Source organism: Saccopteryx leptura, chromosome 2 (assembly GCF_036850995.1).
Source record: "Saccopteryx leptura isolate mSacLep1 chromosome 2, mSacLep1_pri_phased_curated, whole genome shotgun sequence".
In the NCBI taxonomy this organism is placed as follows: domain Eukaryota; kingdom Metazoa; phylum Chordata; class Mammalia; order Chiroptera; family Emballonuridae; genus Saccopteryx; species Saccopteryx leptura.
In genome coordinates, this window is record NC_089504.1 from 65024409 (window position 1) to 65046757 (window position 22349).

General features: G+C 40.3%; 1 protein-coding gene across 2 annotated transcripts in view; it reads left to right on the plus strand.

The window, feature by feature from the left end:
- The window catches only part of PDCD1LG2 (programmed cell death 1 ligand 2), a 59363-nt gene that overhangs the window by 21316 nt on the left and 15698 nt on the right, over window positions 1–22349 (plus strand). For both annotated transcript variants that reach the window (XM_066368092.1, XM_066368091.1), the window contains exon 4: window positions 18163–18432. In XM_066368092.1, coding sequence (XP_066224189.1) covers window positions 18163–18432 — 270 coding nt within the window. The remainder of the gene's footprint in view (window positions 1–18162; window positions 18433–22349) is intronic.

The window sequence follows — 22349 nt, forward strand, 5'->3', positions numbered from 1 at the left end:
TCGATTTAGAGAGTAGTAATCAGGTCGATGTTTCTCCCTGAGTAAAATGAACGAACCAAATGAATAAAATAGAATATTGAGAGGATATCACATAGTAGGGCTGAGTGTTGTTTTGTGAAACACTTGTTTCAGAGGGTGTGTGCGTGTTGGCCCATGATGCAAAATATTTTTCTCACTCTAGGTCAGTCTAAAATGTTTGGAAAGCACTACTCTAGTCCAAGCCTCATTTATTGCAGATGAAGCAGAAGTTCACATAAGTGAACCTGGGTGACCTGAAGGAGCCCAGTAGAGTCAATAGCTGTTCCCATCCCTTTGGGATCAGGACTCTCTCCACTATGATCTGAGCCAAGAACCCAAATCTGAAGAAAACCTTCATGTTCTTGTTTGTTCTAGGAAAGGTCATTTCAGGAGAGACATATAACAACTATAAGAGAATAGGTTTGGCTTTGTTCGTTGACTTGTGTATTTCAGTCTTCATCGACTGTTCTGAGTTAAACTATGCCAGTTTTTCTGTCTCCTTCCGATCTGCCATTAGAACACTGCTCTGTCTTCTGGAGCGTCCGTGGGTTTTGTTCCCTAAAGACTAGTCAGTGACCTTAGCAGCAGTGGTATCTGTGACTTTATGATCCGGTTTCAAAGAAGAACAAACTAAAAGGATTTAGTGAAGGTGAATGTTGTTCTCACCTGTGACCTTAGGCATGTTATTTCACCTTTCATAATCTCATATTTTTCTTATTTGTAAAAGAATAACAGTAGCACTTACCACTTAGGATTATTGTAAAAAATTAAAAGTCAATGGGCATAAAGAACTGAGAATGGTACCTGGCATATGATATGGTGGGTGTCCAGAGATTTGATCCAAACATTCTCAGTTATGACAGGGACAGTGACCTTCTCATACCTCAACTATCCATGAGTCATTAGGAAAGCCTTTAGCCTGAATGTAGCTGCTTTCTTCCTTTACTGCATCTCCTATATCCTAGCTTAAACTGGGAGGAACTCCCAGAGCATTAGAGATAGTTTGAGTTCAGTTAACAGGAAGAGAGAGGGCTGTACATTCTCATGATCACCTAGTGTACTCTGGCATCTATGCCTCTAAATCACTGCCCCCTTGTCTGTTGAGCTCTATTTGAATACTGTAATGCATCTAGGGTCTTTGGGCAGTGTGGGGCCAGGCCTCCTCCTTTTTCTCTGTGGCTGAGGGCTGTCCCTCATTCTAGGGAAGGCACTCTGCCTACTTCCTCACCTAGACCAGGGATGGCTTGGGTTTGAAGCAGATATATTCCTTAAATATTAATTAATTAATTCCTTATCTTATTAATGGTCTTCAGACTAGGGTAGAAGGGGATCACAAAGACTTTCTAAGGAGTGCATAGACACAGGCAGTTTTAGGAAATGAATTTTTCAATCTTCATCTTCCCCAAGTACTCTTACCCCAAATTCAGTGGGCCTGAGACTGTGCCTTCCAGACAAGGCTCTTGGGTTTCCCCTAGAACAGTTCCTCTTTTATTATTGCTCTTTCCCACTTCATAAAAAGCCTGTGACCCATGATGAATAAAGTTCCTTGCCCCCACACTATAAAATCTTCATAACCATTAACAAAATAGTAAATTAGAAATACTGATTATTTATCAAACTATAACAAATAACAAATTTTTTCCAAATGAAGATGTATCAGTCTCTTTTTCAACAAAATTGAAGGAAGCCATAATAGAGTGAGCAGCTGATAACAAAAGATGAAGTAATTTCTGCCGTATAAATCAGGCTTTCAAAGAATGAAATGCGTTATTTCCATACCCACCAACTTATTTTTATGAGCAACGTTCCTTAAACCTTATAGCTACAAAAATTAAAAATAGAAATAGAATTGATGCTGAATCTTGCCTCATTTCAACCATAAATCATATGCATCCTCAGATTTTTTAACAAATTGAAAAATAAGCCTCTTAGGAGATACATTTCCAGTAAACTTTTATCTTTTATGTTTAATAATTATTAATATCCATATTTGGTTTTTATTTTATATGTGCTAATAATAATGGAAATTAAATTTCAATGCAGAAGAAAGCTTTGAACCCTTGAAGCCTTTTGGTCACAAGAAAAAATATTTAATTTCAATAGCCATACATATTTTGTTGTTGCAAAGAAACACAAGATAATCACTAAAAGAGCTTTTAAACATCTTGCACTACGATAAAATGCTATAGAAAAAGTGGAATGGGAACTGAGGCTCAAGGAATAAAAAGAAACAAAGTAAGCTTTTAACATTAGAGAAAAAAATTTTGTATGTATTTTTCAGTGGATGGTGCTGTGTATAAAGGACACCTTCTTTGATATCTAGTTGACGTTGGATATATACGTAAGAGTGAAATAATTGTTTTACTAAAAATATGAATGTCTCTAAAGTACTAAATATCATACATTTTTCCAACCTAGAAACATGAAATACTTTGAGAATCAACTTAATATGTGAGAGGATATACACTGCATCACAGTTCTTTCAGGAGGAATGCAAGCTTTAAAAAAATTGTTTAAGATCATCACTCAAGAGTATTTTTCTATGATCAGGGGTCTCTGAAGGAAGTAAGGGAGATCTGGGACCTTAGCTAGGGCTTGCTTAAATGAAATAGGACTAGAGAAAGGATGAACTGTTTTTCTTAAAATGCCTGACCTATGGCATACATCTTGAAAATAGTTGTTTTATTGAGCACCTTCTTTAATATATGGGCAACAGTTCATATTAAATGTAGTGAAAAGAAACTGATCTCAAAAGTATAGGGGAACAATAGTGGGTAGAATGGTTAGAGAGTTCAGAAGGGACAGTAGCAGGAGGCTGCAGCTTCAGAAAAGCCAGATTGCAACTGCACAACTACAAGTAATCTTCCTAAGGAAGGGTAGGGAGTATGGCTGCGGAGAAGCACACAGTGGCCCTGAGAGGCTGGGGAGCCCAGGTATTGAGCCCACAGATTGAGAACTGGCCTGTGCAGAGAATCCCCAACAGACACAGAGCAAATTCTAAGAACAGAGGGCCAAACCAACCTGAACGCCTGGACAAAGAATGAGGATGAGGATGAGGATGAGAAAGAGCCAGCATGTGGAATGAGCTGAAGTTTACAGAAGCGTTTCAGCAAAATAACCCAAGAGAAACAGAGGGTGCAACTTCAACAAGTGGAGGAAGGAGGCAGCAGGGCTTCCATTCTTTCTTGCAAGAGAAATAGTCTTTGCCCTAAGAAGGGAAGACAGTGGGCCTGGGGAAGAAGCCGCCCAAGAGAAGCGATGTGGTAGTGAAGAGGTGACTGTGCATACAGCCTTTAGGCCCAGAGAAAACATTTGCTAAAACAACTTACTGATGGGACCCTGCTCTTGGTGTCTTTTCTCCACTGGGAAAACAAGGGAACAAGGAAAGCAGGGGTTAAGAAAACTATGAACTTAAAAGGGGAATAAAGCTCCTGGGAATTATAATCGTTTTCACAAGGTATTCCTCTCCAGGCCTTGTCATGGACGAATTGAGAGCAACCCTAACTAATATTTTTGTCAGTTATGATTAGAACCCTACCTAGATTCTCTAATGCTGAGGCATGTGAAACTACATTTTTATTTTTTTTTTTTATTTTATTTTTTTATATAATTTTATTTTTTTAATGGGATGACATCAATAAATCAGGATACATATATTCAAAGATAACAAGTCCAGGTTATCTTGTCGTTCAATTATGTTGCATACCCACCACCCAAAGTCAGATTGTCCTCTGTCACCTTCTATCTTGTTTTCTTTGTGCCCCTCCCCACCTCCTATCCCTCTCCCATTCCCCCCTCCCCCCCGTAACCACCACACTCTTATCAATGTCTCTTAGTTTCACTATTATGTCCCACCTACGTATGGAATAATACAGTTCCTGTTTTTTTCTGATTTACTTATTTCGCTTCGTATCATGTTATCAAGATCCCACCATTTTGCTGTAAATGTTCCGATGTCATCATTTCTTATGGCTGAGTAGTATTCCATAGTGTATATGTGCCACATCTTCTTTATCCAGTCATCTATTGATGGGCTTTTTGGTTGTTTCCATGTCCTGGCCACTGTGAACAATGCTGCGATAAACATGGGGCTGCATGTGTCTTTACGTATCAATGTTTCTGAGTTTTTGGGATATATACCCAGTAGAGGGATTGCTGGGTCATAAGGTAGTTCTATTTGCAGTTTTTTGAGGAACCACCATACTTTCTTCCATAATGGTTGTACTACTTTACATTCCCACCAACAGTGTATGAGGGTTCCTTTTTCTCCACAGCCTCTCCAACATTTGCTGTTACCTGACTTGCTAATAACAGCTAATCGAACAGGTGTGAGGTGGTATCTCATTGCCGTTTTGATTTGCATTTCTCTAATAGCTAAAGAAGATGAGCATCTTTTCATATATCTGTTGGCCATTTGTATTTCTTCCTGGGAGAAGTGTCTATTCATATCCTCTTCCCATTTTTTTATTGGATTGTTTGTTTGTTTGTTGTTGAGTTTTATGAGTTCTTTGTATATTTTGGATATTAGGCCCTTATCTGAGCTGTCGTTTGAAAAAATCATTTCCCATTTAGTTGGCTTTCTGTTTATTTTGTTATCAGTTTCTCTTGCTGAGCAAAAACTTCTTAGTCTGATGTAGTCCCATTCATTAATTTTTGCCTTCACTTCTCTTGCCATTGGAGTCAAATTCATAAAATGCTCTTTAAAACCCAGGTCCCTGAGTTGAGTACCTATGTCTTCTTCTATGTACTTAATTGTTTCAGGTCTTATGTTTAGATCTTTGATCCATTTTGAGTTAATTTTTGTACAGGGGGAGAGACTGTAGTCCAGTTTCATTCTTTTGCATGTGTCTTTCCAGTTTTCCCAGCACCATTTATTGAAGAGGCTTTCTTTTCTCCATTGTGTGTTGTTAGCCCCTTTATCAAAAATTATTTGACTATATATATGTGGTTTTATTTCTGGACTTTCTATTCTGTTCCATTGGTCTGAGTGTCTATTTTTCTGCCAATACCATGCTGTTTTGATTGTCGTGGCCCTATAATAGAGTTTGAAGTCAGGTATTGAAATGCCCCCAGCTTCATTCTTTTTCTTTAGGATTGCTTTGGCTATTCGGGGTTTTTTATAGTTCCATATAAATCTGATGATTTTTTGCTCTGTTTCTTTAAAAAATGTCATTGGAAGTTTGATGGGAATTGCATTAAATTTGTATATTGCTTTGGGTAATATAGCCATCTTGATTATATTTATTCTTCCTAGCCAAGAACAAGGTATATTCTTCCATCTCATTATATCTTTTTCGATTTCCCTTAACAATGGTTTATAGTTTTCATTATATAAGTCCTTTACATTCTTTGTTATGTTTATTCCTAAGTATTTTATTTTTTTTGTTGCAATCGTGAAGGGGATTATTCTTTTGAGTTCCTTCTCAGTTGTTTCATTGTTGGCATATAGAAAGGCTATTGACTTCTGTATGTTAATTTTGTATCCTGCGACCTTACTGTATTGGCTTATTGTTTCTAGTAGTCTTTTTGTGGATTCTTTGGGGTTTTCGATGTATAGTATCATATCATCTGCAAAAAGTGATACCTTTACTTCTTCTTTTCCGATATGGATGCCTTTTATTTCTTTGTCTTGTCTGATTGCTCTGGCTAGAACCTCTAGTACCACATTAAATAAGAGTGGAGAGAGTGGACAACCCTGTCTTGTTCCTGATTTAAGGGGGAAAGCCTTCAGTTTAGTGCCATTTAATATGATGTTAGCTGATGCTTTATCATATATGGCCTTTATCATGTTGAGATATTTTCCTTCTATACTCATTTTGTTGAGAGTCTTAAACATAAAATTGTGTTGTATTTTATCGAAAGCCTTTTCTGCGTCTATTGATAAGATCATGTGGTTTTTGTTCTTTGTTTTGTTGATATGGTGTATTACGTTAACCGTTTTACGTATGTTGAACCATCCTTGAGATTCTGGGATGAATCCCACTTGATCATGATGTATTATTTTTTTAATATGTTGTTGTATTCAATTTGCTAGTATTTTGTTTAGTATTTTAGCATCTGTATTCATTAGAGATATTGGTCTGTAGTTTTCTTTTTTTGTGCCATCCTTGCCTGGTTTTGGTATGAGGGTTATGTTGGCCTCATAAAATGTGTTTGGAAGTATTGCTTCTTCTTCAATTTTTTGGAAGACTTTGAGTAGAATAGGAACCAAGTCTTCTTTGAATGTTTGATAAAATTTGCTGGTATAGCCGTCAGGGCCTGGACTTTTATTTTTGGGGAGGTTTTTAATGGTTTTTTCTATTTCTTCTCTACTGATAGGTCTGTTTAGGCTTTCTGCTTCTTCTTGACTCAGTCTAGGAAGGTTGTATTTTTCTAGGAATTTATCCATTTCTTCTAGGTTGTTGAATTTAGTGGCATAAAGTTTTTCATAGTATTCTACAATAATTCTTTGTATATCTACGGTGTCCGTGGTGATTTCTCCTCTTTCATTTTGGATTTTGTTTATATGAGTTCTTTCTCTTTTTTCCTTGGTAAGTCTTGCCAAGGGTTTGTCAATTTTGTTGATCTTTTCAAAGAACCAGCTCCTTGTTCTATTAATTTTTTCTATAGTTTTTCTGTTCTCTAATTCATTTATTTCTGCTCTGATTTTTATTATCTCCTTTCTTCGGCTGGTTTTGGGTTGTCTTTGTTCTTCTTTTTCTAGTTCCTTAAGGTGGGAAGTTAAGTGGTTCACTTGGGCTCTCTCTTGTTTGTTCATATATGCCTGAAGTGATATGAACTTCCCTCTTATCACTGCTTTTGCTGCATCCCATAGATTCTGATATGTCGTATTGTCATTTTCATTAGTCTGTATATATCTTTTGATCTCTGCACTTATTTCTTCTTTGACCCATTCATTTTTTAAAAGTATGTTGTTTAGTTTCCACATTTTTGTGGGATTTTTTTCCTCTTTTTTGCAGTTGAATTCTAGTTTCAAGGCTTTATGATCAGAAAATATGCTTGGTACAACTTCAATTTTTCTGAATTTGCTGATGTTGTTTTTGTGGCCCAACATATGGTCAATTCTTGAGAATGATCCATGTACACTGGAGAAAAATGTATACTCAGTCACTTTGGGATGAAATGTCCTGTAGATGTCTATCATATCCAGGTGCTCTAGTGTTTTGTTTAAGGCCACTACGTCTTTGTTGATTCTCTGTTTGGATGACCGATCTAGAGCCGTCAGCGGTGTATTGAGGTCTCCAAGTATGATTGTATTTTTGTCAGTTTTTGTTTTAAGATCAATAAGTAGCTGTCTTATATATTTTGGTGCTCCTTGGTTTGGTGCATATATATTAAGAATTGTTATGTCTTCTTGATTCAGTGTCCCCTTAGCCATTATGAAATGGCCATTTTTGTCTCTGAGTACTTTTCCTGTCTTGTAGTCAGCATTATCCGATATGAGTATTGCTATACCTGCTTTTTTTTGGATGTTATTTGCTTGGAGTATTGTTTTCCAGCCTTTCACTTTGAATTTGTTTTTATCCTTGTTACTTAGATGAGTTTCCTGTAGGCAGCATACAGTTGGATTTTCTTTTTTAATCCATTCTGCTACTCTGTGCCTTTTTATTGGTGAGTTTAATCCGTTTACATTTAGTGTAATTATTGATACTTGTGAGTTCCCTATTGCCACTTTATATCTTGCTTTCTGTTAGTTTTGTGTCTTGTTTGATCCTTCTCTTTTGTTTTTCTATCTTTTGTTTTTATTTGGTTGTATTCCATACATCTTTCCACTGTTGCTATCTTTTTTATCTCATGTGCTTCTGTGGTGGTTTTTTCAATGGTGGTTACCTTTGAATAATGAAAAGGGTCCCTACCCTGTTCATTGTAGTGAACTATTTTGTGTGTACTTTTGCACTCCATCGTCCTTTGCTACTGTTAATCTCCATCTTCTCCCCCTCTTTCTTTTTGTTGTTGTCACAGTTTAAATTTGGTTTTATTGTGTTCTTCTTGGAGCTTTTACTTGTGGCTCTGTTTTTTTTTGTTCTTTGTATCTGATTGGAGAACCCCCTTTAGTAATTCCTGGAGTGGGGGTTTTCTGATGATAAATTCCCTCATCTTTTCTGTATCTGTGAATGTTTTTATTTCTCCTTCATATTTGAAGGATAGCTTTGATGGGTATAGTATTCGTGGCTGAAAGTTCCTCTCTTTCAGGACTTTAAATATTGGGGTCCACTCTCTTCTAGCTTGTAGAGTTTCTGCTGAGAAATCTGATGATAATCTAATGGGCCTTCCTTTATATGTTGTATTCTTCTTTTCCCTGGCTGCCTTGAGAATTTTTTTTTTGCTGTTGGTTTGTGTCAATTTCATTATGATATGCCTTGGAGTAGGTTTGTTGGGGTTAAGAAAACTCGGAGTTCTGTTTGCTTCTTGAACTTGAGGCTTTAGTTCTTTCCACAGGCTTGGGAAGTTCTCATCTATTATTTGTTTGAGTATGTTCTCCATTCCATTTTCTCTCTCTTCTCCCTCTGATATACCTATTATTCTTATGTTATTCTTTTTGATGGAGTCAGATAATTCTTGTAGGGCTATCTCATTTTTTTTTATTTTTGAGTCTCTTTCTTCTTCTCTCTGTTGTGCCTCAAGTTGCTTGTCTTCTATTTCACTAATCCTCTCTTCTATCTGACCTGTTCTATTAGCTAAGCTTGTTACTTCGTTTTTCAGCTCGTGAATTGAATTTTTCATCTCTGTTTGATTTGTTTTTATAGTTTCATTTTCCTTGGACATATATTCTTTGTGTTCATTGAGTTGTTTTCTGAGCTCCCTAAATTGCCTTTCTGTGTTTTCTTGTATATCTCGGAGGATTTTTAGGATTTCTATCTTGAATTCTCTGTCATTTAGCTCCAAGGTTTCCAATATATTAAATTTTTTCTCCATAGATTTTTCCTCATCTAGCTGTGTTACCTCTCTTTCTTTTGTATCCATGATATTCGATTTTCTCTTCCTTAATGGCATCTGAGGGTGGTTTTGTTGATAGTATTAATGAGATTTAATAAAGAATAAAAAGTTTAAAAAAATAATAAAAAAATAAAAAAATCAAAAAGAGTTGTTTTTTAAAAAAAAATTAATAATGAAATAAAGAAAAATAAAATAAAATAAAAATTTTTTAAAAAAAGGAAATTATTCCCCCCCTCCTTTTTTCCTCTCCTCTCCTCTCCTCTCTTTCTTGAGAAAATCTTGTGGTGGACTGTGAATTATAACAAACAATGCCTGTGATGGAGGGCCTGAATTGGGGAAAAGTAATAAAGGGGCAAAAAAAAAAAAAAAAAAAAAAAAAAGAAAATAGAAAAAAAAAGAGCGTATGGACCCACAAAAAGCAAATAAGGAAAAAATTTGGGTCAAGAATAAAATGATTTGCTTTTAGGTGTTGGTTGTCTAAGAGTTATGATGAGAGGATTAAGAGGAAAACGGAAAAATGGGGGGACAAATTAAAAAATTACTATTATATTTAGTGGAACAAGAACTAGATAATATGGAGAGCCAGGGATGGGAGCACTGCTAGTGAGTTAAAAAGGTGAAGTAAAAACCCCCCAAAATGCCACAAACATAAGTTTGAGTCCCAGATAAGATAATTTGTTTGTTATTGAGGTTTGAATGAGAGGAGATGTAAAGGAGAAAGGAAGAAACTAATATAGAGGGAGAAAAGAAAGAGAGAGAGAGAGAAAAAAAGAGGGAACCACTAAAAGAAGAAAAAAGAAAGGAGAGAGAGAGAGAGAGAGTTAAGGGTTTTGGAGTGCAACCCTCATAGAGAGAAAGGAAGAGAAGAGAAAAGATAATGGGAGATGTAACACTTATGGGTAGTGTAGTTCAAGGAGAGGAGAGAGTAAGACCGGCAGAGAGTTAATCGGTCAAATTGGAGGAGGAAAAAAAAAGTATCAAGAATGAAGATAAGAGAAACAAACGAACAAATATAATACAATGGGATAGGTTATAAAGTCTGCAGATTATTCTTGATTTTGAGAGGTTATCTTCTTGCTTTTTCTTTTCTCTCCCTCTTCCTGGTCGGTGACTCTGTACCCCGGGTTTTGCCCCTTTGCCACGCTCAGGTGGAGGTTTGCAGTTGATAAGTCTCTATGGCAATGTCATGTATTGTGCTTTAGTCTCGTTGGCAGTCGAGGCTATTAGCATTTATAGGCTCCGACAGTGAGAGAGTCCGTGTTCCTGGAGCCTTTCTCCTAGTCTTTCCTTCCTCAATTAGTAGCCTGATAATCCAGCTATGGGGTTGCTGCTGCCTCTGCCTGGATAGTAAGAGGCTTAAAGAGCTGGCAACTCCCCACTCTATTTCCACTCAGCACAGGGCTCTGGGTAAGGCTCAGTCAGTCAGAGCTGCTAGCATAATCAGGCGGGCTTTCCGGCCATTCAAAGACCTCTGGCTCTGCCACTCTGTCCGGTAACACAAGCGGGCACCCACTTCCGGGGCGCTTGGAGGAAACTCTCACTCACTGGCTGCGCGCGCAGACCAGGATATCCGGCCAGCAGTCTCACGCTCTGAGTGAAACCCCCAACCGCAGGGAAAAGTTGCAGCGTTGGAATTGAGTCTCGCTCCGTCCCCATGCGCGGCTTTTGCAAGGCGCTGGGGCGGCCCGAGATTCCGCTTTGGCCCACACAAAGGCCCCTGACTCTGCCCCTCTGTGCGATAACACGGACGCGCACTGCCGAGGCACTCGGAGGAATCGCTCACTTCTTATCTGCGCGCGCAAACCAGGATATGAGGCCGGCCGCGTTTCCCTCTGAGTGAAACACCCTCCAGTACGGAAAATCTCCACCGTTGGAATTAGTTCTCACTCCCTCCCGTGCGTGGCTTTCCCAGGGCGCTGGGGCTGCCCAGAGACTCTGCCCTCGGCCCACAGAAAGGCCTCTGACCCTGCCTCTTCGTGGGGCAACACGGGCACCCACTTCCGGGGCTTAGGAAGAAATCTCTCGCCCACTAACTGCGCACCAACCAGGAGACCGGGTAAAATGTCCGCGCCGCTTGTCTTTCTTTGTTTGGGTTTGGCGCGAGTGTTAGCTTGTATTGCCCGGGTTGCCACAGGATCAGATTTTCCTTGGCTTGGATCTCCGTGCCACAGCCTGGTTCGGCCGTTTGTGTCGCGGCCTGGATGTATTCACCCCCTTTGCCCACCTCAGTTTCTATATTCACAGTTACCAGAGAAAGCCACCCTGTTTAGGTTAGTGAGGAAGGCGGAGCACTTCTTACTCCCTATTTCCTTCGGGGTTTGGTTATATATTTAGCCAATTTTTCACTCAATCATACCTTTGGGTGTATTGCGAAGCATCTGGAAGCTCCAAGTATAGGTTTTTCTGTTTCTGGTTGAAGATCTTGTTGAGTTTTGGGGGAGATTTATCGGTATCGCTTCCTACCCCGCCATTACTCTGACGTCATCTCCGAAACTACATTTTTAAAACCTTAGTTACTTACTGTCTTTATGATGATAAGCAGGTAATACTATATACAGCTTATCTGTATTTCAGAAATGCTAGAGTTGCTGTAATTAATAAATCATATAGTCAGAGAAATCAGAAATCATTTAAATCAGTGGAAATTTAAATCAGGAAATAGTACTTCTGATGGAACAGACTAAGAAGCCAACCTGGGAACAGGGAGGCAAATCTGCAATTACCAGGAGGAGGGAGCTGCTGCCGCTGGTAGGCTGGAGAGAACACAAGAAGGCAGGGCTGATGGAGCCCAGGGGCCAGAGTCACATGACAGACACTGAAATCCCAGGGGACCTGTCCAGTGGTAGCAGGAGCCAAGAAAGAGATGGAGCTCTTGTCAAAGAGGCCATTGTAGCACAGAGCATGAGGAAGAAATACCCTGACTTTTCCCTCTCTTTCACCCTCTAATCTTCCCATCATGCTCATATTGGCTGTCAAGAACCTGGAATACACAACCTGCAGAAGTCAGCCTACCTGTAGTAAAAAGCAGAGAAGAAAAATTGAGGGATGAATCTGAGGACAAACAAGTCTAGGACCTACACAGCACACACCTTGTGCATAAAGTAGTAAAATGTGGGTTGAATAATAATAATATAGCTAACTATATCTGTAACAGACTGAATAACTAGTAGTTGCTGACTTAGGGCCAACAAAGGGTGATTGGTAGACTTGTGTCAACCTGGAGATAATCTCCAAGTGGCAAGCAGTCTGTTATAGCCAACCAAGCTGGGCAGTAGGTCATTCACTTAACAAAATTGCTCTCATGAAGGCCCTGGCCGGTTGGCTCAGTGGTAGAGCATCGGCCTGGAGTGCGGAAGTCCCAGGTTCGATTCCCAGCCAGGGCACACAGGAGAAGCGCCCATCTGCTTCTCCATCCCTCCCCCTCTCCTTCCTCTCTCTTTCTTCCCCTCCCGCAGCCAAGGCTCCATTGGAGCAAAGATGGCCCGGGCACTGAGGATGGCTCTGTGGCCTCTGCCTCAGGCACTAGAATGGCTCTGGTCGCAGCAGAGCGACGCCCCGGATGGGCAGAGCATTGCCCCCTGGTGGGCATGCCGGGTGGATCCCGGTCGGGCACATGCGGGAATCTGTCTGACTGCCTCCACGTACCAGCTTCAGGAAAATACAATAAATAAATAAATAAATACTTAAAAAAAAAATGCTCTCATGACTTTAGGCTGCATGAAAAACTGTGTTGGGCCTAAAGTGTGCTCAGCACATAGGAAGTATTTAGTCACACTATATTTTGTACTGCTTAGATCATATCTGGAATATAGATCATGTTACATTGGCAAAAATAAAGTGAATCCAAAGACTGGTATCTGGAGCTGGGTTTGACAGCTACATCCTATGAGAAATGGTTGAAAGACGTAGTCATGTTTTATCTACAGGTGAACCTGATGGGTTGCCTTCTCATGTGAAAGAGCTAATAATAATTACTAACATTATGTTTTGGGCACATAATACATTTTTGTGTGTGTATGTGTGAGAGAGACAGAGAGAGGGATAGATAGGGACAGACAGGAAGGGAGAGAGATGAGAAGCATTAATTCTTCTTTGTGGCACCTTAGTTGTTCATTGATTGCTTTCTTGTACATGTGTTGATCAGGGGTCTACAACAGAGCGAATGACCCCTTGCTCAAGCCAGCAACCATGGGGTCATGTCTATGACACCACGCCCAAGCCAGTGACCCCCCACTCCAGCTGGTGAGCCCGCACTCAAGCTGGTGATCTCGGGGTTTTGAACCTGGGTCCTCTGCATCCCGGTCCAACACTCTATCCACTGCACCACTGCCTGGTCAGGCTGGGCACATAACACATTTAATCATTCTAACACTCCTGTTAAGGATAAGCATCATACATGAAAAACATGAACGCTCAACAGGTCATGTAACCAGCCCTTGGCTCAAGCCTAGTCAAACCTTTTAGAATCTGAAGACAATGTTCTTAACCACTGTGCTTATCATATGTCATTTTATTAAGCCAGACAAGAACCAGTGGTTGAAGCTACCATGAGGTAAATTTGACCTGGCATAAAAATAAATTTTCCAATGACAGTTTAACTTTTAAGTATCCAAGCATGGCAATAACTGCTTCTGGAAGTAGGAGCTTCCATTCATAGATGTACATAACAAAAATGTAACTAGTGAGTTAATGAAGTATTGGGAAAGTATAATGAGAAATGAAGTATTATTAAATATAAAAAGGGACATTTCATAATGATAAAAATGTCAATTCAACAAGAAGACAATCCTAAATGTGTGCACATCTTAACAACATAGCTTCAAAATATATAAAACAACCTGACCAGGCGGTGGTGCAGTGGATAGACCATCAGATTGGGATGCAGAGGACCCAGGTTCAAGACCCCGATGTCACCAGCTTGAGCGCCGGCTCATCTGGTTTGAGAAAAGCTCACCAGCTTGGACCCAAGGTTGCTGGCTTGAGCAAAGGGTTACTCGGTCTGCTGAAGGCCCACAGTCAAGGCACATATGAGAAAGCAATCAATGAACAACTAAGGTGTCGCAGCAAAAAACTGTCTGTCTGTCCTTCTCTCTGACTTTCTCTCCCTGTCTCTGTAAAAAAAAAATATATATATATATATACATACATACATATATATATATATATATGATATAAAACAAAAATTGACAGGCATATTTGAAGAGTTCAACTCATCTCCATTATAACTGATAGAATAAACAGAAGAGAAAATAGAAGAGTTGAGGCCCTGGCCGATTGGCTCAGTGGTAGAGCATCAGCCCAGTGTGTGGATGTCCTGGGTTCAATTCTCGGTCAGGGCACACAAGAGAAGAACCCGTCTGTTTCTTCACCCCTCCCCCTCTCGCTTCTCTCTTTCTCTCTCTTTTCCCTTCCTGCAGCCATGGCTCAATTGGAGCAGGCTGTCCCCAGATGCTGAGGATGGCTCCATGGCCTCTGCCTCAGGGGCTAAGAAGAGCTTGGTTGCTGAGCAATGGAGTAATGCCCCACATGGGCAGAACATCACCCCTAGTGGGCTTGCCGGGTGGATCCCGGTTGGGGTGCATGCGGGAGTCTGTCTCTGCCTCCCCTCTTCTCACTGAATAAAAAAAAAGAAGAAGAAGAAGAAGAATAGTTGAACAACATAGACATCTTGACTAATTGGCAAACATGAAACTTATACCCAACAACTGCAGAATATACATTATTTCCAAGTGCATGTGAAACATTCATCAAGTATCTATCTAGCAAACTTGCTAAGGAAGCTATTTCTCATTGAGCAGGAAGTTGGGCTAGTTGAATTTTAAGACCACTCCCACCTCTGAAATTCTAAAATTTACTCATCTTTTCCTAAGAATAATACCCTCAATCCAGCTTCCCCATTGTGTGCTGCTAATAATAATGCCATTTCAGCCACTTCCCAAATACAAAAGAGACTGTGAAGATTCTTTAAGTTGTCTAAATGTAGATGTGGTCTCAAGTCCCTTCCCCAAACCTTACTGATTCTAGTTCAGCAACTCTCCCATCTGCTTCCTCATTTATATATCCCCAAGCCTTAACCCAGCTCCTGATTCCTGACCCTCCTATCTGAGAAATCACCTTTTAACTTGGCCTTGAAGATCAGCTTCTTATCCCAAGCAACCCTCTAAGAGCAGACCGGCCTTCAGCCTCAATGCACTGCTCGCATAAATCCATTCTCAATCTCACCCAAAGACCCCACAGCTTCAGAAACAATCTACAATATAATAGAATGAAATGATTATTAGAGGACATCATACCAAGGGTAGATTAATAACATAAAATGAAAGATAAAGTAAGTACTCAGAATGTATGACTGAAATACTGTCTTATGGCTAGTGGTAGGCCTAAACTTGGCTCCAAGGAAACTAGTAAGTCTTAACTAGCTCAGGTACTTCAAGAGGCTGGCTCAGAACTGATTCTCCTCATGGACTAGTTCTGGGGACTCCTAAGGCCCCCTGGAAAACATGCCCCTGTTCTATATTGCTCCATCTCCAGACTTTTGCAATTACATGGAGAATCATCCTCTGTGATCATTTCAATGCAGAAATCAGAATACTGTAGCTGTGAAGGACATCTACCCCAATTCCAGATGTTTTATTCTTTACTGTTTAGGAATATGAATTTTACCTACCCCATAGGGTCTTTGTGTGGTTTAAAACGGACATAATGCATGTTAAGGGGAGGGAGTCAGGTTTTAGAGCCACTCACCCCTGCTCCTCTCCAAGTTCTGGACTAAGTGACTTACATACACAAGAATCGATGCCAAATGATAAATGAACTTTAGTTTTTAAATTAATAACTGGTTGACAAGATAATTTTTCCCTTTTCTCCTTCCCAAATTTGGGGCTTCGCTGATAATTTACACTGGAGAATATGACTAAGAATAGGGACCTCTCATTTCTTATTCCTTTATCTTAAGAGTCCAGGTTTGCAGATCAGACCCTAAGGTCACTCATCCAGCCAGCCTTAAGACAAGAAAGTCTGACCCACCTGCCCAGTCACAGCAGGAGCTGGGATCCTGTGAGCTGGGGAGATGTCCGCCACTTTGTGAGGGAGACAGGCGGCAGGCCCAACCGAGTGCACTTACTCGAACAGAGACAAGAACTTCCACGGATGCCACAGGTTGTTACAGCACTTGAAGGTGCAGTCACCCTGCTCTCCAGTGATTGTCTTTGGCTGTAACTGGTCAAATCAGCAACTTATAATATAGGAACACACAGAGGAGGTGCTCAAGGGTGGAAACTGTGGAGAGGGGAATGAGCATTCTCTCATCATCCACAGGATGTGAGAGCACGGGGCACGAAGTTCAGCACCCACAGAACACTCAGTAAATCATACAGATTGGCTGTTATCATTATTTTCATGTAAATTTGCTTCTCAAAGTTTGTGCCTATTTATACTCCTCCCAACAATTTAAGTGAAAAGGTTTTATTACACTTGTGCTATATATCTCTCTACTTCAAAGATTGTATTGAAATTCTATTTCTTTAGGAAATATTTTTTTATTTAATAAAAGCTAGTGCTCATTGCCTCTTCCTTTCTCCAAAATCAACAGGTTACTTTCCATATTCCCCTGTATCTGCTTATATTAATCCTTATTTCTTTTTAGCTATCCTCTAAAGCAGTGGTAGTCAACCTGGTCCCTACCGCCCACTAGTGGGTGTTCCAGCTTTCATGGTGGGCGGTAGCAGAGCAACCAAAGTATAAATAAAAAGATAGATTTAACTATAGTAAGTTGTTTTATAAAGATTTATTCTGTCAAACTTAGCAAAAATCTGACATAAAGTACTTGGTAAGTAATTATTATTATATGCTTTAACTTGCTATAACTCTGCTTTATAAATTTTATAAAGTAAAGTTACTTCTCTACTTTATAAATCACCATTACTGTGGAACCGGTGGGCAGTTAGAAAATTTTACTACTGGCCCTGGCCAGTTGGCTCAGTGGTGGAGCGTCGGCTTGGCGTGCGGAAGTCCCGGGTTCAATTCCCGGCCAGGGCACACAGAAGAAGCGCCCATCTGCTTCTCCACCCCTCCCCCTCTCCTTCCTCTCTGTCTCTCTCTTTCCCTCCCGCAGCCAAGGCTCCATTGGAGCAAAGTTTGCCCAGGCGCTGAGGATGGCTCTGTGGCCTCTGCCTCAGGCGCTAGAATGGCTCTGATTGCGGCAGAGCGATGCCCCAAGATGGGCAGAGCATCACCCCCTGGTGGGCATGCCAGGTGGATCACGGTCGGGTGCATGCGGGAGTCTGTCTGACTGCCTCCCTGTTTCCAACTTCAGAAAAATACAAAAAAATACAAAAAAAAAAAAAAAAAGAAAAGAAAAGAAAATTTTACTACTAACAGAGATACAAAAGTGGGCGGTAGGTATAAAAAGGTTGACTACCCCTGCTCTAATGTAACTGGACAATTTGTCCTTGTGTCTTTGCTCTCTGGCTTCACCCATGTCTATTTTAGATCTGTTTTTTAGAGGGTAGAGAGCCATTTGATTAATTCACTTAGCATATACTGCACAGAAGTGTGTGTGTGTGTGTGTGTGTGTGTGTGTGTGTGTGTGTGTGTGTTGGAGAGAAGTAAATAATAAATATGCCCAATTTTTTACTATTTACAGACAGAATCTATTCTTTATTTTTTTATCCTCCCAATCCTAAAGAGAACAGAAGGAAGGAGGAAGTGGGAAGAAAAACTTCTCCTGAAGGTGTTAGGGGAAACTCTAAAGATATGAGAGTTAGCTAGTAATTTTATTTATCTATCCTCTTTCTTCTCTTCTGTCTCAATTGTGAGATAATTTATGGTAATACAAGAATCCACAGTATATGGTGGCATAAAGTACTGTTAGATTTGGAATCAAATTTCCAGTGTGCAAATATTGGCTCTACCAGTTATTAGCCCTGTGACTCTGGGCAAAATATTCAACCTCACTAGCTTCAGTCATCGCCATCAAACATTGAGAATATCAACAATGTCATTTTTATTGTATTGTAAGAATTAAATAATTCAACATGTGTAAAATAGCATAATATATAGGACAAGAGAAATGTTTTTAAAAATCAGTGCCATTATTACTTAATATTGATAATGATCATTTTATTTATTTCACATGGCATTGAGAACAGGACTCTATGGGAATCAGAAAAGAAAAATTTTATTTACTTTTCTTCTTCTATTGTCCAGCTTCCTACAAGGAAATAAACACTCACGTCCTTCCGATCCCAGGGACAGATGAGGTAGAGCTCACCTGCCAGGCTGCAGGTTATCCCCTGGCAGAAGTATCCTGGCCAAATATCAATGTTTCTGCCAAGACAAGCCACATGGAGACCTCTGAGGGACTCTACCAGGTCACTAGTGTTCTGCGCCTAAAGCCACCGCCTGGCAGAAACTTCAGCTGTGAATTCTGGAATGCTAATATGAAAGAACTTACTTCAGCCATCATTGACCCTCAAGGTAAGAGCTGCCTGCCTTTCTGGACACCATCAGGTAGGGTTCAGTTGGGAAACGGGTGGCACACTCAGAATGAGCAATTTGAGGAGAATGTAATGAAACAGTTTATGAAGTAGTAATCAGGATTTAGAGAAACTACTGAGGATAGTGAAGGACCCTGGGACTTTAACAATGGAGGAGCAATCACCACTATTGAAGAGATGACTGAAACCTGGAGAAAGGAGCTATAGGGAAAGCACCACTTCACTATGGCTGTGGCCTCTGATAGAAGATGCTGCCACAAGCAGCAACGCCAAACAGTGGAATTCTCCTCCCACCCTCTGATCTCCTGCCGGGGCCTCACATTGGCTGAACCAGCTGAAGTCAGAGAACAAGGGAGCCCACTGATACATCCCATAAAGATCAACCTTTTAGAGCTCAGAATAGAGCGTTGAAGTGTAGATAATGGATCTGAAAAGGAAGCAGCTAATCACTGTGACACAGGAACAGTGTCTTGAGTCAGTAAGATAAATATCAACCACTTCGCTGACTTTGCTGCCAGCTAAATGGTTTGGGGTTTTCCAGGAAAACTGACCTCTTAAAAAAGCCTTGTAGAGCTTTCGCTGTCTGTGCTGAATCTCATACTTTTAGAACTTCATACACTACTAAAATTTCAAACAAGACAATTTTTGTGTGCCAAGTAAGAACATTCGTTTGCCAAAGAACAACTAATCATTTCATGAGAGACAGGTCATTTTATCACCAAGTGAGTAAGTTTCCTTTGCTCCTGTAACATATTAGCAAACATTTTGTGGATGTAGGACTACACAAATCTATTAGTTTATACTTCTGGGAGTCAGAAGTCTGAAAAAGGCTTCAATTAGCTCAAATCAAAGTGTCGAGAGGATAGCAGAGGCTTTAAAGGAGAATTCATTTTCTTGGTTTTTCCAGCCTCTAGTGGCCACCTGCATGCCTTGGCTCTTGTACAATACCTTTCCTCCACTCTCAAAACCCGCAATTGCGTTACTCAGACCTCCGCTTCTATAATCATATCTCTTTCTCTAACTCTGTCTCCCTTTTCTACCATTTAGGGGTCCTTGTGACTACAGTAAATACTGGTCCCCTACCTGAACTCAACGATTCAGGATACTTTTCCCATTTCAAGTTCCTTAACATATCACATCTGCAAAACCCTTTCATAATATAGGATACCATATTCACAGGTTTCAGGGATTAGAGCATGGACACCTTTAAGTAGAGCCATTATTCTGCTACCATACAAATAAAGAATATCATCACAGAATAAACAACAGTCCCTAAGTACTGATTAACTTGACTTTATAGAAAATTCACTCTGTTGTCATTATAGTTCACTTTTTGTCCTTTGTCTTTGTTAGACAAAACAGAGCCTATGATAAGGACTTGTTGGCATTCAAGTATTTAGGTGGTTATCCCGGGAACAGAAATGAGAGGTTTGGAAGGAAAGAAGAAAAAGCAAATATAAGGATACAATATCAAAGTTGATGTGGGCAACAGGAGCTCAAATATGCAAGTAGTCCCTAAACAGTATACAGATGGCTTCCTAAGATGTTTGCTCAAAGGACTTCAGGTAGAAGAACTAATCCCTCTGCTGTCACCCCAGAGGTTTACAGTTGTCCAGTTGTCCACTGGAGTATGAACTCCTTCCTCTGTGAGCTGTGCATGCATACGGGCTGAGTAAGCTTCCCCAGCATCTGAAGCATCAGGGTCATTCCAGGAAAGAAATCCAATAGCCACTTAACATGAATCACTGACCATGAAGTCAAAGCCCAGCCAGGATTCCATCCTATCTGTGGCTGCTATCAGACTTGCAGCTGAAAGGAAGTGAGGCAAGAGTACAACAGTCTAACCTTTGCACTGCTTAAGTCCACTCATGCCTTATTGAGCCTACTACCTCTAAGCCTTCAGGCAGAGAAACAGCTACAATCTCTGCAAAAGATATATACAAAAGTTTGTGAAATAAACTACACTTCCTTCTGCTTCAATTGATCCCAATTGATGTTTATCATCTATTTCACCCACCATACAGTCTAGATTTCTCTCATTCAGCACTTCACATACAATAGATTGTTTGCCTGGGGAACTCAGACTTTCAACCCTTAGTTGCCTTGCTCTTAGCTGACAGAGGTTGCTACAATTGCCTTTCCATTGTTATTACTGGGCATGGAAATACAAGAATCAGAGATTGGTGGATCCCCACATTCTAGACATAGTCTTCCTTGCTTCCATTATGTAATAGCATTCAAGTTCTTTGTATTAATTAAATATAATTATTCCACCAATATAGGCCCTAGCTAGTTGGTTCAGTGGTAGAGTATCGGCCAGATGTGTGGATGTCCCAGGTTCAATTTTGAGTCAGGGCACACAGAAGAAGGGATCATCTTCTCCACTCCTCATCCCCTCTCTCTCCCCCCAATCCACAGCCATGGCTTGACTGATTCTAGTGAGTTAACCCCAGGCACTGAGGATGGCTTGGTGGCTGCCTCAGGCACTAAAAATAGCTCGGTTGCTGAGCAAGGAGAATGCCCTAGATGGGCAGAGCTCTGCCCTGTAAGGGGCTTGCCTGGTGGATCCCAGTCAGGGTACATGCGGGAGTCTATCTCTCTGCCTCCCCTACTCTTGCTTAAAATTTTTAAAAAAATAATAATAATAATTACTCCACCAATATAATATTTATTTTCCTGCCTGCTGGTCCACCAGTGGGTAGAGCTCAAGCTGATGAGGCAATAGCTATAACTTTAGATGCAGTAGAACATATTCCTTGGTACAGCAACCCTTGGTAGAAGCATTCCCCACTAGGAAGCTGGACCTATATAATCTAGTAAACCCAAAATCTGTGAAGATGAGAAGCAAAAATTCTACAAGTGGGTCACTGGAGTAATGGTGAGAGGGACCAACCTTCATGACTAGGGGAGCCCTACTACAGAAGCAGCACATGCTTGTGATGAGATTGTCAGGGAAAGTGAGTCAGAACCTTAAGAACCACCACATTTAGACATGGCTGAAATCAGGGGTGGAACAGACAGGATATGAGTTGGGGTGTCAGAATTATCTGCTCTATCCAAATTAAAATAAATTTTAAATTTTACCATAGACTGGCACCAATCAACAAACCAAACAGAGTTTTGAAGTGACTTAATGCACATTAATTTTTCTAGTATTTTCTTCTGGGAAAACAAAAACAAAACTCCCTGATTGTTCTTAGAGGCAGCAGCTGCATGGGCATTTGGTCATTTCCAAGCCCCCGACTTCCCACTCCCCCACCTATGGACATCTCACTACACGATTCCAACGCTAACAGTAGCCCGGCTCCTTTCTAACTAAATCACTATGGTGAAGTGAGTAGAGAGGAGTCGTGCTAAGGATCCTGATAGAAATAAGGACATTAGAAACACATCATTTTTAGGGTCAACTTTTGATGAAAATAGTGAATTAGGCCAGCTGGTTTTTCAATAATCTTTATCTCTGTTTTTTACCAGAGCTAAGACCACCAGACTTGTCATCTTATGAAAATAGAGCTATAACTAATTCATACTAGAGCTTTAGTGGTTAAATACTAACAATCCCAGGGGAATTTTTTTCCCCCTGGAATTGTTTACTCAACTGTTCTTTGCTTTGTGGAATATTCTGCTTGGTAAAATGTAGGCCAGTATAGTAGATAAAATGTGGGTTTCTAGAAGAGCACGTATATAAGGATCTCTACAGAGAAACAGTGGCCTGAGTAAGATGAATTTGAAAATAACTAGCATCTGCCCTTTACACCACTGATTACATCACTGTTTTTTCTTCACGGTAGAGAAGTGGAAGAACAGACTGATCATTTCTCTGGAAGGGGGAGGCTATGTGAAGTTAAGGATGAAGTCAGATAACCCCCCTCCCTGTGAGCCAGCATAGCTGACGGA